The following is a 17,164-nucleotide window of genomic DNA, read 5'->3' on the forward strand; positions in this document are numbered from 1 at the left end:
AAGGCTTCAGAGAGCACCCCTACATTACCAGGCTAAAATTCATACCACACCTTTTGACCACCTAACCTGGACCGAAGCACTAAAGGCGGAGGAGTGTCTATATTCATTAAGGATATCCACACCTCTAGGCTAGTTGCTCAGCATAATGCATCTGAGATTATCCAAGTGCAATTAACTGGGCAAGACCGCGTTCCAAATTGTAACTTGCTACAGATCCCCCACCTTGCCCCAGGATTCCCACTCATTTCTTGATGCACTGGAAAATATTAGGGTACAACCCAACACCCTAATGTGCGATTTCAACTTCCCCACCAATTAACTGGGAAAACTACTGCTGTACGAACTCTTTGTTTTCTGGAATTCCTAAATTCCAATGCCTTGGATCAACTTATCCACACCCCCACCAGGGGTAGCAATATCCTAGACCTGCCCATTGCCAACATGTTCCACACCAGAGGTCATTTTCTTGTTGGTCAGATCCGACCACAAGCTAATAACCCTAGATATCCACATACCACCCCCCATTAGGGAAAGCACCGTAAAAAATTTCTCCAAAGCCAACTTCATGCTTCTTAAGACAGAAGTGGCAAACTTCACGACACCCATGCAGACTGACAGTAGAGGTACGACTGCTGAATCCTACACACAAATGCACTTTATAAGCACTTACACGAGTGCATGGATCGTGCTTTCCCTAACAGAACCAAGATGCTATCCTCCCAAAAAAAAAAAAAGAAGCCAATCTGGTGGTCCCCTGCCATAAACGCTACAATAGAAGAAAGAAACTGTTGCAAAAAAGAAATCCCATGACTGGAGGAACTCCCTGGCCAGCCTCGGTAAGAAGCTGAGATCCCTCATAAAATCCTCCAAAGCTAGTTACAAAAACAAAACAGTCACTGATTTCTAAAGACAACCACAAAGCATTCTATAGCTATGCCAAGATTCTCAATGGGAACACTCAGATCTGCTCTGAGTTACAGCACAATGGCACTAAATATACAGAATCAACTGATATTGCCAACATCCTGGCAGTAAGTTCATTGCTAACTTTACCCCCCCCCCCCTCACTCCCTAAAGGGCCCATCTCTATACTGGAAGAATGCAAAGTTCCTGTAATCACGGCTGCACAGGTAAGAACTGCACTATCCAAAGCCAAGAACACAGCATCCATGGGACCCGACAACATCCCAGGCTGCGTTCTATACGAACTATAGAATGAGCTGGCACCCCACCTAAGCACCATGTTCAGTTATAGCCCTCACCTCCGGTTTTGTGCCTGCTGAATGGTTAGCCTAACAAGCCTGTTCTGCAAGGTCATGGGAATGTGTCGTCATGGAACTTGTAAACAAAGACATTGGTAATCTCCCAACTCTGGACCCCACCCAGTTCGAGTTTGTAAAAGGCAGATAATGTCTCCTAAACCTGATGGACGACTTTGAAGCGGTCACCAAAGCCTTAGATGAGGGTAAAGTGGTCTATCTAGATCTCGGCAAGGCTTTTGACACCATCCCCCACTCTGAAATTATAGGTAAACTCACTAAACTAGGTATAAATCCCTGTGTCACAAGATGGGTTGCCAGCTGGCTCACTGACATAACCCACACTGTGAAAGTAGCAGACTCCAAATCCAACTTCAGACCAGTGACAAATGGAGTACCACAGGGTTCAGTCCTGAGTACTCTCCTGTTTGGTATCTACTTCTCTGAAGTACAGGCTAGCACAGAGGGTCTTTGACTAACAAAGTTTGCAGATGACTGCAAACTAGGAGCCATAATTGAAACTCCTAATGATGTGGACATCCTACAAAAGGGCCTCACTTGAGACAAATGCCTGGTGTCAAAGCTATGGCCTCAAGCTTAATGCCAAAAAGCTATGTCAAACCCAGAGCTATTGGACATGCTCCACTTAAAGAAATCCCAATCCCTCCGAGCTGCATGCTCTAGGGACCTAAACCTTGTAACCACAATAAACAGAACATGCTGGAGGGATAGATTCTTGTCCCAGAGACTTCCCATACTCTGGAACAAACTACCCATCTATGTCAAACAAAGCTCCTCCTCGGCACTCTTCAAGAAAAGTCTTGATGATTGGATGGGAAATAGGAAATTCACCCCGGGGATCACCTCTGTTGCTCTGCTCGACAGGGGCACAGGAAAATAATTTTCTTGGGTGGCGAAAGACAGGGTACCTTTTTTGGCTAGGCTTACATAGGCCCAAGGGCCAGTAGCCTAGTACCTACCTATGAACAACCTAAAGGCTTTTGTATACTGGCTGGATGTTGGGCTACCCTTGGCAGGGGATCCTTACTTTAAAGAATTCTGCAGCAGTGAAGAGAGGGACATCTACAGTTATGGTAAGATTTTACCCAACTGTACTGTCGTCCTAACTATGTACTGTTGTCCTAACTACTGCTACTATACTGCTCTTACTCTAGGTTAGCGTGTGTGTGTTTATACATATGCATATGTATATGCCACGAAGCTCTTCACTCAAACTGTACAGCCATACAACATGAACAACTATAAAACTTATTACACCAAATAAATACAAAAACAACCAGTAAGCACTTTCAATCCCTTAATGGAACTTCATCAGTCCATGTTGCATCAAAAACCCTCTCATTTAAATACTTAATGACCATAACATGTGACTACAAATGCTCAGTGCATTAACCCTTTACTTTTCAAAACGTTAAAATTCTCCCTGTCATTCAGACCAGGGTTTGTACATGCATTTAGTCTTATTTGCCAGCAAAATTCTTTCCAATCAAGTTCATCTTCTGTATCGGATCTGCAGTCAAAACCATAACTGATCAAGTAATGCCTTATTTTTTTCTGTCAGATTGCATGTTTACCCAGGGCATTACTTGTATCTAGGTTGTCCACTGCTTTTACATTTCATTCACCGGCATATAAAATTCTTTGATAGTTCTTCCTATATAAAATGCTGGGCATAAAATCACAAAATGCAACGTATACTACATAGTTCGACATACAGTTATAAGGGTTGTTCAACCTAATCTCAAAATTTCTAGGTGCTACCTCAAAATTCTCACCTTCCTTAATATATGAACATAACTTACAATTCTTGCATCTTTTCAACCCAACATTTAAACTGTACGATATCTGTGGACTTGAGCGACTTTTTTAAATAAGTCTTTTAGATTCTTTCCCTTTTTCGAGACAAAAACTGGATCACCCCTTATAATATTTTTAATTTCTTAGAAGTTCATTAAGAACTTTCAATTATTACTTATTATACCTTTGATCTTATTTTCATCTGTTGAGTTCTCTAAAATACATGCTAAAGAGAAATCTTTTTTTTTCTTCTCCACCATTTTATTTTCAATTTCAACTTTTTGTTCCCTTTATTTACTTCTGTCAGGGACTTTATTTTTACTAAATCCTTGGGGTAACCGCTCACATAAAATTTCCTTTTAAGTTCCTCACATTCTCTCTCTCAAAAAATACAGTCTTGCCAGTTAACCTACTGACTCTTGTGAATTGCACTTTTAGTATATTTTTCTTCACTTTTGAAAGTATTCACAGTTTTAGTTTGAAGATAACTATTGCTTTGAACATCTTTTTTTATAAATCTTAACTTTTAAGATATTCATAGATTTGTACACATTAAGGTCTAAAAATTAATACTGTCCTTTGCTATAATTAAGTCAACTTTAAATAACTAGTGGATTCATTCACATGCCTAATAAGATCTAAAAGTTCATTTTCAGAACACTGCCAAATAAAAAAAAAAAATCTATGAAATGCCTATACATATGTTTCTCAAAAACTGACTTTAAAATCACTGCATTTCTCTATGCCATCATAAAAATACTGGCATAACATGGGGGCTGTAGCAGCCCCCATTGCCACTCCATTTGTTTGTATATTTCACCGTTAAACTAAAATAAGTTGTATGGTAAAATAACTGTTCTGTGAACAATCTAATTTTTCTGTTACTAAATAATCCTGAGGTATGAAGCTCCCTATTCACCACTTCCAACCCTTCTTCATTTGGTATAACTGTATATAGGGATGCTACATCTGCAGTGACCAACCACAGTCTACTACCTTCACACTCTTAACCAAATTTTTAAAATCAAAAGTATCTTTTACGTAGGATTTACTTTGTACAACCCACTTTTCTAAAAATTTATCTATATAAATGGCTAATGCCTGTTTTATTGCCTTGACTCGCCTCTGTGGGTCTAAAATATGGACAATTTAGATTTTTATGGACCTTGGGAAGTCAAAATTATTCTTCTGTTGTAGACTACACCTGAGACTCTGTGGCTGTAGTCCCTCTGCTTCTGGCTTTGAACTTGTCATTCAGACTCGCCTTCTCTTCAACCACCCCTCCCAGATGCTTGAAGCTATTTGCCTGTCCCACTGTCTTCCCAGTTCTCAGCTTCTTCTGATTTCCCCAATTTGCTGTCATTACCGTTGTCTTCTCTGTGCTTAGTTTCATCCCATGTGCCTTCAGCAAAGGATAGGGAAATGGAGTGCAAAACTGAAGTTCTTGCTCAGTCTACCTGTAATGCCATGTCGTCTGCATACAGCAACTTTGTTGATCTGTCCCCTCCAACCTGTTTGCTAGTGTAGTCCATCACCAGTATGAACAGCAGTGGGCTCAGAGCTGAGCCCTGGTGTACACCCATTTCCACTGGGAACCCCTCTGTGAGGTCAAATACTGTTTGTACTTGAGTCATTGGGTCCTTGTACATAACCAGCATGAATTCTACCAGTGTTTCTGGGACTTAAAACCACTGCAGTACTGCCCATATCAGCTTTCTTGGGACCTTGTCATATGCTTTCTCCAAGTCTAGGAATGCCCAATTGGACTCTCCTCATTTCTACGATAGGAGTTTGATCCCTCTGTACTGCCCACAGTTGTGGATGTCCATTTTGATATATGGAAACCTATTTACAAAATCGAAATTACACAATAGCGAAAAGGAATTCAGTGTGCACACATTAACAAAACCACACTTAATCGAATCCATACTAGACTGATTTACAAAATGTCGAAAAATACTTCCGATAATCTGGTACTATATAATGAGTGAGACATCTGTTACTGTGTACTCTGTACCTGACAACAAAATGGCGAATTTTTAGAGGATTTGGCTCCAGGGGTTCTTGGCCAAACCTATCAAACAACACTTTCCCAAAATGGTAAACAAATCCTAGTCTTGGATGGCTACACTTATAAACTTGAAAAGGCAACTACATGTAGAAAATATTGGTGTTGCATTTGAAAAATGCCCGATTAAGTGTAAGGGAAGAGCAGTTACTGTTTGTATGAGTACAGGAGAAGAATTATTGAAGTCTGTTCCACATCATCACGAAGGTGATCCAACGCAAGTTGAGAAGTATAGTATTACAATTGATTTAAAGGAAAGAGCTTCCCTATCTCGTGACTCACCCTGTGTTATAGTGGATGATGCCATCACTTCCACTTCCTTGGAGTACGTGCCTTCTCTTACAAGCCGTTGTGCTTTACTTCAGAAAGTAAGACGAGTTAGACAAAAGGGTGGAGTGTCAAAATTTAAAGGGAACTTGAAATTGTTGAATGTTAATGTCACAGATTGTGAATTGAAAGACAGTACTTTCCTTACAAAAGAGGAAAGTAGATAAAAGTAAAGAGAATATTGTAGTAGTGTTTAGCACACGAAAGAATTTACAGGATTTAGCTTTGGCAGGTATGTGGCTAGTTGACGGGACATATTTCATTAGAGGGGGCACCTTGTAGGCATAGCATATATGCAAATGTGAAATACGGAGCATACTGTAAAACTAGGCCATTATTCTGTCTGATGTCTAGAAAGAGTTGTCATACAGTATGATGTGGGATTGTGTGTTTGCTCTGCTGGAGGAGAATAATTGTACCACTCATGTTCGGTATATAATGTGTGACTTTGAAATTGCTGCAATATGGAGCATAAGACAAAACGTGAATAATGTAGTATGCAAAGGGTGTTTTTTTTCATTTCGGCAGAAATCTTTGGAGGAAAGAGGGATCTCTGTATAATAGCAACCTTTCCTTTCAATTAGCAATTAAAAGAATAGCTGCACTGGCGTTCTTGCAAGAGGAAGATGTAGTTGCTACATATTACAATCTGAAATCTGTTTTTCCTGCTGATGTTAGAGTGTTCTTAAAGTTCTTCGAGGAATGGTACTTGTTAGGAAAGCCTAGGTGCTTTTCTACTAGATCTACCACTGTTAGGTTCCCACCACTATTCCCTATACAATTCTGGAACGTGTCTATTCTCAATGAACTCTGTTTACCTAAGACACAGAATGCGGTAGAGGCGTGGCATCATAGATTTAAATCTTTGACAGGGAAATCCTGTATCGGATTTACATACTGTGGTTAAATGTAGTTTGTAGAGAACAAAATAGGATAGATGAAGCCCATGTAAGAATGTGTGCAGGGTGTCCACAATCCCCTAAGAGAAGAGCATTGATGCGACGTCTAAAACGGTTTGAGATGATCTTTGAAAATAAAGAGGAATACTCATATGTACAGTGTGTCTGCAATTACTACTAAAAATGTAAGATTGAAGTTGACGTGATTGGGAGCACTGGGAATTGTTGTGCTTGTTTGTTTGATGTGTGGGGTTTATCGCCTGGGTTAGACCTTCTACATTTGCCTAGTTCATTTTCGACATTTTGTAAATCTGTGTAGTATGGATTCGATTAAGTGTGGTTTCGTTAATGTGTGCAAACTGAATTCCTTTTCGCTATTGTGTAATTTCGATCTTGCAATAGGTTTCCATATAATATGTGTGTGTATACATTGACTAATATGCATATTATCGACACTTTTAAGCAAAACCCATAATGCTGATGTTTCAACATGTAGCAAAAAAACATCGACATTTCTAACTGCTGTACACCTAAAAACAAGTGCTAACATGGGTAAAAAATATATTCAGTTGTAGAACAAGCATACCTTACAGAAGGTTCCACAATATTTTGGGTTTGCTTAGATTAATTTGTATGACTTGTCCTTGTGAAAGTCTAACCTCTCTTTCTGGTTGACAGCAGCAGATCAATTTTAAGAATTTTTTTCTTCTTTTTTAGATGTCTGACCGGAAGTTGCTGGTTTTATTTGGAAGTCAGACTGGCACTGCACAGGATGTGGCGGAGAGGATTGGTAGAGAAGCCAAGAGACGGCAGTTTACTTGCAGGGTTGAAGCACTGGACAGTTATAACATAGTGAGTATGTCTTAATGTAGGTTTCTTAATGTTTCACCTACACCAAGAACTCCACCCTGAAGCATTACTCCACAAGAAGCCATGTGCCTCCCTGTCTAGTAAATAGTCTAGAGACTGAAGCTAGTTGTTTTTAATTAGGGGGTAGGTACACAAATCTAGAAGGCAGCTCTTTGGGCAGAACGTGAATGATTATATTTTTTGTTTTTTTGTATGGTGCTTATGACTGATCATGCAGGATAAGTGGCATGTTACGGCTGTAAGTGTTGAAGGAAACGCATTGATACAGTGAAAGCATTCAGTTATTGTGGAGCAGCAGTATTTTCTATTGCCATTTAACAAAATCATGGTGGTGGTTTCTGTGAACTATATTTACTGTAAAGTTTAACGCTAATCTAATGCTTTCTCTCCGACACTATGAAGCGAATAATTTTGTAGGACACATTTGTACTCTGAATCTTGTTAATAAGACAACAGTGTTTAGATATTTAGCAGAGGCTTACAGTATGAACAGCATTTTGCTGTAAAGACACATTCCTGGTTGATAGCAACAGGGTTTTGTGCCCTGTAAGCCTACAGGGTGCTTTGAAGGTAAATGTATTTTACACCCATAGGGAGCTGTCAGAGGCTTCATCTCTGTGACGTAAGGCAGAGGTAGGGACACATCCAGACATAGGTCCATATAGTGGGCACACCCAAAGGACCTGTCAGTCAAGGGCACACCCAAAGGACCTGTCAGTCAACCCGTCTCTGTGACTTGATGCTGCTGGAAACTCTACAGTGGAATGGTTTGAATACTGATTGTTTATAGTATGTAGTATTTTCAAATGATTCCTTGCAGCTGTGTTAGCATTACTGGTGTAGTAAGACGAGCATTGTTGCATTGCAGTTTATCAAAGTGTGATAGTAGTCATTTCCTCCTAATGCATTTTTTCTGTTAGGGTTACGTGGGAACTTTTTCAAACCCAAGTGCATTTCTTGACCATTGCCTGCTTTTTCACACTCCTGCCTATGTTCAGCCCCTTTATGTTTCTTTGGGAATTATGCTTTTCTTTACATGTAATGCCATTGTATGACAAGCTTGGGTAGTGTGGGTAGGAATTAGCATACCTAACTACATGTCTTGTCCTGTCTGTCAGATTCCTTTGCCAGTGTTGGAGCACAGGTGCATGTACACAATTGTAAAGAGTATAGTGTGTTGTAAAGCAGCAGTTACATTCCTTTATCATTATTTGGAGCCTGTACTACTACTGTGGCTCTTTTGGATGGTAATCAGTGCTTGAAATAACTGCAGGACTGCAAAACAGGCAAACCAAGAAGAGCTGTTTTATCTTAATTCTTTAGTGGCCATGTGTGCCATCCTGTGGTTGTTTCTCCTGTTAAGTTTGGTTAAAGTTGAGGTGGACTAATCTTTCAGTCTGTCGGCTGTAGTACACATTTCTGGTTTTAATCTTTGTACTTTTTTTTTCCCTTAGGCTACGCTGATCACTGAACCACTTGTCGTGTTTGTGTGCGCAACTACAGGTCAAGGAGACCCTCCTGATAATATGAAGGTACTTGCCAGAGATTATCTCTTTAAATAAGAAGAGGCATTTAAGCTAAAATGACCTGCTGTTTTCTTTTCCTTTGGAAAATGAAGGTACAAATTGTTGTCTATATTTATACATTAGATGTACTGGGAATGAAGCCTATGATTAAACATCCCCTAATGATGTCAAGTGATGCTTTTCAGCGATGCAGTTCTGTAAGTTGATATTATCTGAACAATGGATGCCCCTCTATCACCTTTCAGTACTCACTTTAGTATAATTCAGCGTTTTAGAAAATTGAATCCCGTCATGAAAAGCAGATGGATTAACGCCTGAAAAATCCTGGACAGGATTTAGGTGTTAGACACACAACAAATAACACTTTGGGTCAGTTTCAGCATTACTTATCTTACCCACATGTCTTTGGGATGAGGGCTGAAACCAGAGCCCTGATGAAACCCATGTGGATCCAGGGAGGACGTGTGGTAACACTCTGACAGTGGTTAATATTTTGGTGCCTACTAGACGCAGCTGTTGTGGTCCACTGCTTTTCACCTTTGTTTCAGTTGCTGTTTCTCATAGTTCCATTTTTTTTTTTTTTTTTAGTATAAAAGTTTTATTCTTTCTTTTATAACGGGAAACTTTTACCCACATGTGGAAACCAGACTGTTTCTTCCTAGAACTGTGTATTTGGCATAATACTTAAGGGCTTTACCTTATAGACATAAAGTATAAGGTTTAATTCTGATCTTGGGTTATTGGCAAGACTTAAAATGGCCCTTCAGGGCAGTTGGCGTAGTATTTGATCATGAACCTATAAACTTCCAACAGCCAGAGTTAGTCACATTGTATGTACACTTGGCCCATTTAAATATCTGTCCGTTAGTTATAAGTTTGACTTATGCATGTTGTTCCCTCCCAAATTCTTTCTTCATTCTTTTCTGTTCCCGTCTCCCCTTGTTCACTTTACTTTCCCTGACAGTTGTGTTGAAACCAAATCATGTCTGTCAGCATGTAATGATGATATCCATGAATATTTAAGCATTTCCAAGTGCAAATTCACTTTGTGGCTTACAATAATTGCTTCTTGTAACTTAAACAGAAAGTAATGATCCGCACTTCTCAAATGGGTATGTCTAGCTAATGCGTTTTGTAGTATTGCATGTCTAATATTAAAGTAGTGTTCATCTGTTTAAATGTCAACAATATTTATTGCTTTTAGTTTTCTAATAGATTTAGATTTACCAACATAATATAAAGTACAAGTAATGCATGTAACTAAGTAAACAATAGATTTATTTGATAATTCACATTGAGTAAAACCTGAAATTTAAAGAATATTTAATGATGCTGTTTTATTAGACATGACTGTTAATGTGTGAATAGTATGTCACATTTATAAGAACGAGGGGCTAAAGAATTGTCTTGCATCAGAGTAGTATGCATCCAAGTTATATGCTTGATGGTATTGCACATAGTTATTAATTATATCTCACAGTGAAGCTACCTTTTAAACAGCAGGAGGATAAATGTGATGTGTTTATCACTTGGATGACCATTGGGAAATATTATTTTGCAGAAAAAAGTATCTGCACATCCAGTTACTGTTAATACCAGAAATAAAGATAACAGTAGTGGAATACATCATAGTATATACATGTGGTTTCAGCTGGAAGCTAATTATAGAAAAATAACTTGCCTTTTTTAACAAATAGTATTGATATCGGTATTTGCATTTAAAAAGGATTTCAGTTAAAACAAGATGCAGCTATAAGAGCAAACCAAAAAGAGATTAAATTATTGCATAAAACAGTTAAACATCCTTATTAGATTTTATTTTGTAGGTATGTTGTTAATGATGTTGAATGTAAACACCCAATGACCAATATGCCGATTTGTCAAAATAAATGTATTTAAATGCATGCACTACTTGCACTGCATATTATGTTGATAAAAATGTTGGCTGTCTAAAAGAAAGGGTAACTGAGCATTATTCTAATATTAGATGTACCATATTATTACATCCTACGTTAGCTGGATCTATCCCATTTAACAGGTATAGATCATTCTTTTCTGTTTAGAAGACTAGAAGTAATGAAGCAAGCGAGTGTCAGATTTGGTCAAAAATATAGATTTGGAAATATGAAATGCATGAGTATTATTAAATAGCATTGTTATGACCTGACATCCTGATCTCAGTGCAACTACTAGTTTGAAACCAGTGTTAAAAATCACAACAATTTGTAGTTTAGAAAAAAATTAAATATTTAGTATAAAACTTTCAACACTGGAATAAAGATGATTCTCATTAATAGTTCATTGCTTAAAAAAAGAAAAATTGTTTCATTGTGATGTCTGTACATCAGTGTTTTAAATGACATACCATCTGGAACTTATTTTATGCATCTCTGGAAATGTTGGATATGAACGTTTATATAATGTGAGTAAACTTTATTCAAGATAGCTTTTTTGTTTTGCTCTATGTTCCTTTGCCTGGATAATTTGGTTATTTAGCAACCAAATGATGCTGACAGCTGCTTCCATGTGGATTTTGAAATTCTAAACTATTAATAATTAAGAAATTGGTCAAATACTTTTCTAAACCTAAGCTTGCTGTCTTTTGTTGTCTAGTAAAAATATGTAAACTTTTTCCAATTCCTAATAGGAGGAGCGTTTCTCAGGGAGACGCTTTATTAAGTGATTAACATCCAACTAAATAAATTAATACTTCAGATGGATTCTTCAAAAAGGAGCAGCCTAAAATTTCCACAGTTACTTGTAGGCCAATATACTTGGGATAGCTGTAGCCTCTCTGCTAATACACAGCATTGCCATGGTTTGGTTGCATTGCTGCCTTTTTAAGGTAACGTTCCACTTTTACATTTTAGTAGAACTGACTTTTCTTTGACCCATAATTTTCTTTCTCTTCTTTGGTGATCAGCATAAGGGAACTCTTGCTTAGGATTATGCATCTTTGGCTATGGCTTTGGCTATGGCTTTATTTGAAAGAGAAATGTGTACATCGTAATGATTTTTTATATACATTATTTTTGTTAGTGATAATTTTGATATTTATTTGAAATGGGGTCACCCACAGTTTGGATACTGATTTTTCATAATCATTTTAATTTTAATCTTCATCGCAGTCATCATCATCCCCCATTTTCCCATTTTTGTACTTTTGGTTTGGAATACCACCATCACTTGATTCAGTGTCCATCTCCTATCTTCTACAGTCATGCCTGACTGTCTTGTGTCTTCTGTCACACAATGCATCTCTCTGTTAGGCATCCTTGTTTCCTCTTGGCTTCATCCTGTGTATCTCAAATCATCTGCTTTTGTGCATGTGCCCAGACTGCTGTAATCAGTTCTCTCTGAACCTTTTTCAATTGGAGCAACTTGGGTTTCTGCTCCAATGTCCTCATTGCAGTGCACATCCTACCACCTGTCTCAGCCACCTAATTTCTGTTACCTCCTAGCTTCTTCATCTGCTCTGTCTTTACTGCCCAGGTTTCTGTACCATACAGTAGTACTGGTCACACCACTGTTATGCGAGGTATACAAATCAGTTTCTTTGGCATTCTTCTGTCATTCACTCCCCCGATACTCTTTGCCAGTTGTCTGCATCCCCTCTGATTTCTAGCTTTGACCTTACCTTCTCCTTACGCACCCCTCCCTTTTTCTCATGCACCCCCCCAAGGTACTTGAAGCTTTTAGTCTGTTCCACTATTTTTCCCTCTGTCTCATTTCTCAGCTTCTTATGATTTTCCCTAGTTTGCTGCCATGATAACTGTGTTATTTGCACTCTGTTTTATCCCATGTGCCTAATGTTTTGCATTTCATTCCTTTATCCTTTGCTGAAGCTCTTCAGAACGTGCCTGTAATGCCACTTCATCTGTACACCTCAGCTTTGTTGATCTGCCCACTTGTAACCTGTTTGCTAATGTAGTCCATCGCCAATATGAACAGCAGTGGGCTCTGACAGGAACTTTGCACACCCACTCCCACTGGGCACCCCTGTGTGAGTGTGAACCCTGCTTGTAATTGTGCCGCTGGATCCTTGAACATAACCTGCACTAATTCTACCAATGTTTCTGGGACTTTGCAGTACCACAGGACTGCCCAAATCTGCTTTCTTGAGACCTTGTATGCTTTCTCCAAGTTTAGGAATACCTAGATGGACTCCTTTCTCATCTCTAGTTTTCTTTTCAACTGTATGTCTCACTACAAACATCAGAAACCTGATCTAAATCTGAACTGCTCATCTCCCATCTTTCTTTCTGATACTCTGCGTATTCATTTATCGATCACCATCTGCAGAACTTTCATACAGTGTGACAGGAGTTTGATACCTCAGTACTGCCCACAGTTGTGGATGTACCCTTTCTTGTGTACTGGCAGAAGTATGCTTGTTCCGCAGTCACCTGGGGTACCCCTTTCTCTCCATACTGCTGTGAGTACCCCCAGGTGCTGTTTCTCCATACTGCTGTGAGTACCCCCAGGTGCTGTTTCTCTCCTAACTTGCCCAACATCTTGGGCAAATCTGCTGTTTTCCCTGACATCATTTTCCTTAGTGCTCTTCTTGCCTCCACTATGAAGGCATTGTAGGCCGTGTCTGGGGTCGTACAGCTTCTGTTGGGTTTTCTTCATTCAGAAGCTGCTGAAAGTGCTCCATCTCCCTTTGATGTCCTGTAGACTACTGAATAGGTTGTTGCTGGCATGCCATATGAAGGGTTCTGTTGACTGTCTTCTTTCTCTTTGTGTTTGCCTTGCAACCTGATTGTTTCTTTGTTTCTTTGTGCAATCTACTGAGTTACTTTCTAAAAGCTGTTAGTGTCTCTGATGCCTTGTTCTTTACTTTTGCAACTCTGTCTTTGCCTCTTTGTTAGACAACCAGTATGCCTTCCTAGCCTGGTCTGCTCTTTCTGTCTCATTTTTTCTTGTACTCCTTTTGGCTGATGACTTTAGACTTTTACATTCCACCGCCAGCTTTTCTTGTGCATCTTCCTTTCCATACCTGGTGTGGTTGCATATCGGTTCTGTAGTCCTCACACATGCTGTTTTGAGGAGCTACCATTCTTCAACTCCACCTGTTCTTCTCCTTGATTTGCTACGGCACAAGAGTATTTCCTTGAACTCTTGTGCTTTCTCTCCAGTTGGCTTCCAAGTTTTCAGGCTAGTCTCTGACTTTAGAGCCTTCTGTGACCGCTTTGTGGCAACCAGTGGTTTATGCTGCGGGCTGACTTTTTCACTGGGATGACTTTGCAATCACTGATTATACTCCAGTGGCTTTTTCTTACAAAGAGGAAGTCTACCCGAGTTGCATGTTGGCCACTGTTGTATGTGATCGTGTGACTCTCTTTTTGCTGAACTGTGTTTGCCACCATCAAGCTATTTGCCAGGCAGAAGTGTAGAATGCCTTCTCCTGCTTTATTCCTGTTGCCCCACCCATGTGGACCCAGGCAGTCCTCATGCTCTGTTCTCTCTATCTCGATATGTGTATTCTGGTCCCCATTAACCCCACCTCATGCTGGCTAGGTCTATATCATATATTGGAAATTCCAAAATATCGAACACCATAAGTTCGAACTTGGAGTTTCGAATATAGATCACATTGAACGCTCAGAATAGCGAATTTTTCTCGGGGGGGGGGGGGATTGCTGTTCCGAGAAACATGCACACCAAAATAAATAAACCACACACATACAGTTAACAGAACCCAACCCTACACTAAACCATACATACATTACTAACTATCCACATACCTTAACCCGCACCCTAACCCTAAGGCCCGTAACTCTCGCACCACAGTGGAGGAAATGGCGAATCCACAGAACGGCCCACCAAAATCTTGCCCTAGGTAAGATTTCGATGTTCCGGGGCTTAGCTATTTTCATCCTTCGATGTTGTGGGTTCGATATAACTTTAGAAGTTTTACATCTTCGAAGTTATAATAGACCTTGCTGGCCTGCTTTTATTTAGCAAGTCCTGGAACTGCTGCCCGAATGTACTTTTTCATTGCTAACGTACCCTGCTGTGGGGCATAGGCTGAGATTACAACTACTCTATCCTTGCACTGGAGTCTGATTTGCTTTGCATCTATCTCTAATTCTGATGACACCCCTCCCTGTCTTCTGAAGCGTCTCCCTCTTCACAGTTTCCACAGCTTTCTATTTTGTCCTTTTTTTATGAGGAGTAGACTGCGGATCCCAAGCCCCAGTGGCTTTGCCCTTCCATTTCATCTTGTGGGTACAAAGGATGTCCAACCTCCTCCTCGCCATCATGCCATCCACTTCCAAGCTCTGTTCTGTCAGTGAACCTGTGTGGAGTATTGCAAACCTTAATTTGTGTTTGGCAGGTAGATTGGTTTTACATCGAACTTTCCCAGGTAACCCAAACTGGGCAGCTGAATACTGGCCAACCAGTGGCAGATTGACCCAGGGCTGCTGGGCTTTATGGTGGGCGCACACTGGCCAGTAGGGGAAATGTACTTGTGTATGTTTAATTATGATTTATTTTCTTTTTCTCTTTCTTTCCCAGACAACAAATGTTGGGTTCTGTCCTAGTCAAACTTTCTTTATTTTCAGCTGAGGCCTGGGAAGAAATGCTCCAGATGCATGTCTTTGTAATGTGGGAGGAAAACGGAATACCCGGAGAAAACCCACGTGTACGTAAGGAGAACATGCAGACTCTGCACAGAAGGTGCCCCAGTGAAGAATCAAAAGGGAGACCATCATCTTGCTGTGAGGGGAGAACGTTAACCGTTGCAACACTGCACCACCTATCTTTCATTAATTTGTGTTCCAGACTGTCCTTGGTCTAAAGTGGAAATAGGTTTAGTCTCCACAACTCTCATGGGCATTGCTCCCATTTATTGGTCTCCTTTATGTTAAGGGAATTTTTGAGAACAAGGAAAATCTCTGAAATACCAAAAAAGGATTGTTTTAGATGAGGCCAGTAAAATGAAAACGTTTGAAATGTTAAATAAGAGGGAGGACATTATTCAGTCAGGCTATAAAAATTTATTGGACAGTAGCTGAGACACCTAGAAATGAGCTCTTGAGTACACCCTCATCAGCCCTGCCTTTTCCCATTTTTGTTTGCATGATGTAGGGGTTCAGTCTCTCTCTCGTTTCAATTCTGCACTCCTACCCTCTTCGAGAGTCATGCCTGGTTATCGCAGGCCTTCTCTCACACAATCCATCCATCTCTTTATTGGGCATCCTTGTTTCCTCTCGCCTTCTTCCTGTCTGTCCCAAATTCTCTTCCAATTGTCTTCTGCTTTGCTTTCCTGCACATGTGCTCTAACCACTGTAATCTGTGCTATTTGACCTTCTCTGCATTTGGAGCTACTTTGGCTTCTGCTGTGATGTCATTTTGTGTGTCTGACAGTGTGCATCCTCTCCATCTCCTGCTCTTCATCTCCATCACCTTTAGTGTCCTCATCTGCTTTGCCTTTACTGCCCAGGTTTCAGCTTCTTTGGTGGTGTTCTGTCACATATTATCCCAGACACTCTGTGCCAGTGAATACATAAAGGAGCATCTATAGTTAAGTTGTCCTAAAAGTGACAAGGAAATTGCAGGTGGTTTGTTAAGTGAAATCTCAGATTTACTGCGTTTCTGAAGAAATCTTTCTATCTGAAGATGTTTTCTGTGTTAAAAGTGTTGGTATGTACAGGTCTCCGTTGCTTATTTTAAAACTGTCTCGCTATGTTAAACTCATTTAACGTAGCGAGACACTAAAAAAAAGCAACAGAGATCTTCTTTCTCCATTGCTTTTTTTAAAAGTGTCGCTATGTTAAATGGGTTTAACATGGAGATCTCCGTTATTTTAGGACCTTTTTCCATTAGTATAACTCTATTTACAACGGGCACGCTGGCCAATCAGCGTGCACGTTTTGGGGGGGTCATGGTATAATAAATATTGTTTCATAGGTGTACTTGCACTGTAGTGACTGTTTGCCCTTGCAATTTTTTTTTTTTTTTTTTAAGAAAAATTAATACTCTGTTTCTCACATGCTGGGGGGAATATTAATTGTCACTTGTGTTCTTGTTTCTGCACCAACATTTTTATAGGTAAAACTATAAAATGCAGTTAAGATTGTTGCTGCAGAAGCATGTCAAGAAGATAAGGGTAAGACTGTAGCATTAACCTAATGTCCACTCACTTTCTAATTCACTATAATGGTTCACCTGATGATTTAAACAACATTGGAACATGTTTGTACATACCAAAGATATAGGACAACTTTAAAACAGCATTATGTAACAATGAATTCTTTTTTGCTAAATTTTATGCATGGAGTCTTGTTTTGTTTTGAAATATAACAATTGAAATGTGTTTCTTTAATTCTCTTTTGCCATTGTTTTCCCACATTCAGCACTTTTAAAAGTGATTTGTTGTATTACTGATTG

The 17,164-nt window shown here is 39.5% G+C and overlaps 1 protein-coding gene across 1 annotated transcript in view; it reads left to right on the plus strand.

Moving 5' to 3' along the window:
* The window catches only part of NDOR1 (NADPH dependent diflavin oxidoreductase 1), a gene marked incomplete in the record, with an annotated part of 478,408 nt that overhangs the window by 16,698 nt on the left and 444,546 nt on the right, over window positions 1–17,164 (plus strand). The window contains 2 exon segments of the mRNA XM_044058525.1: window positions 7,089–7,223; window positions 8,696–8,773. Coding sequence (XP_043914460.1) covers window positions 7,089–7,223; window positions 8,696–8,773 — 213 coding nt within the window.

Source organism: Protopterus annectens, chromosome 16.part0, assembly GCF_019279795.1.
Source record: "Protopterus annectens isolate FY-2018-M chromosome 16.part0, PAN1.0, whole genome shotgun sequence".
NCBI lineage: Eukaryota > Metazoa > Chordata > Ceratodontiformes > Protopteridae > Protopterus > Protopterus annectens.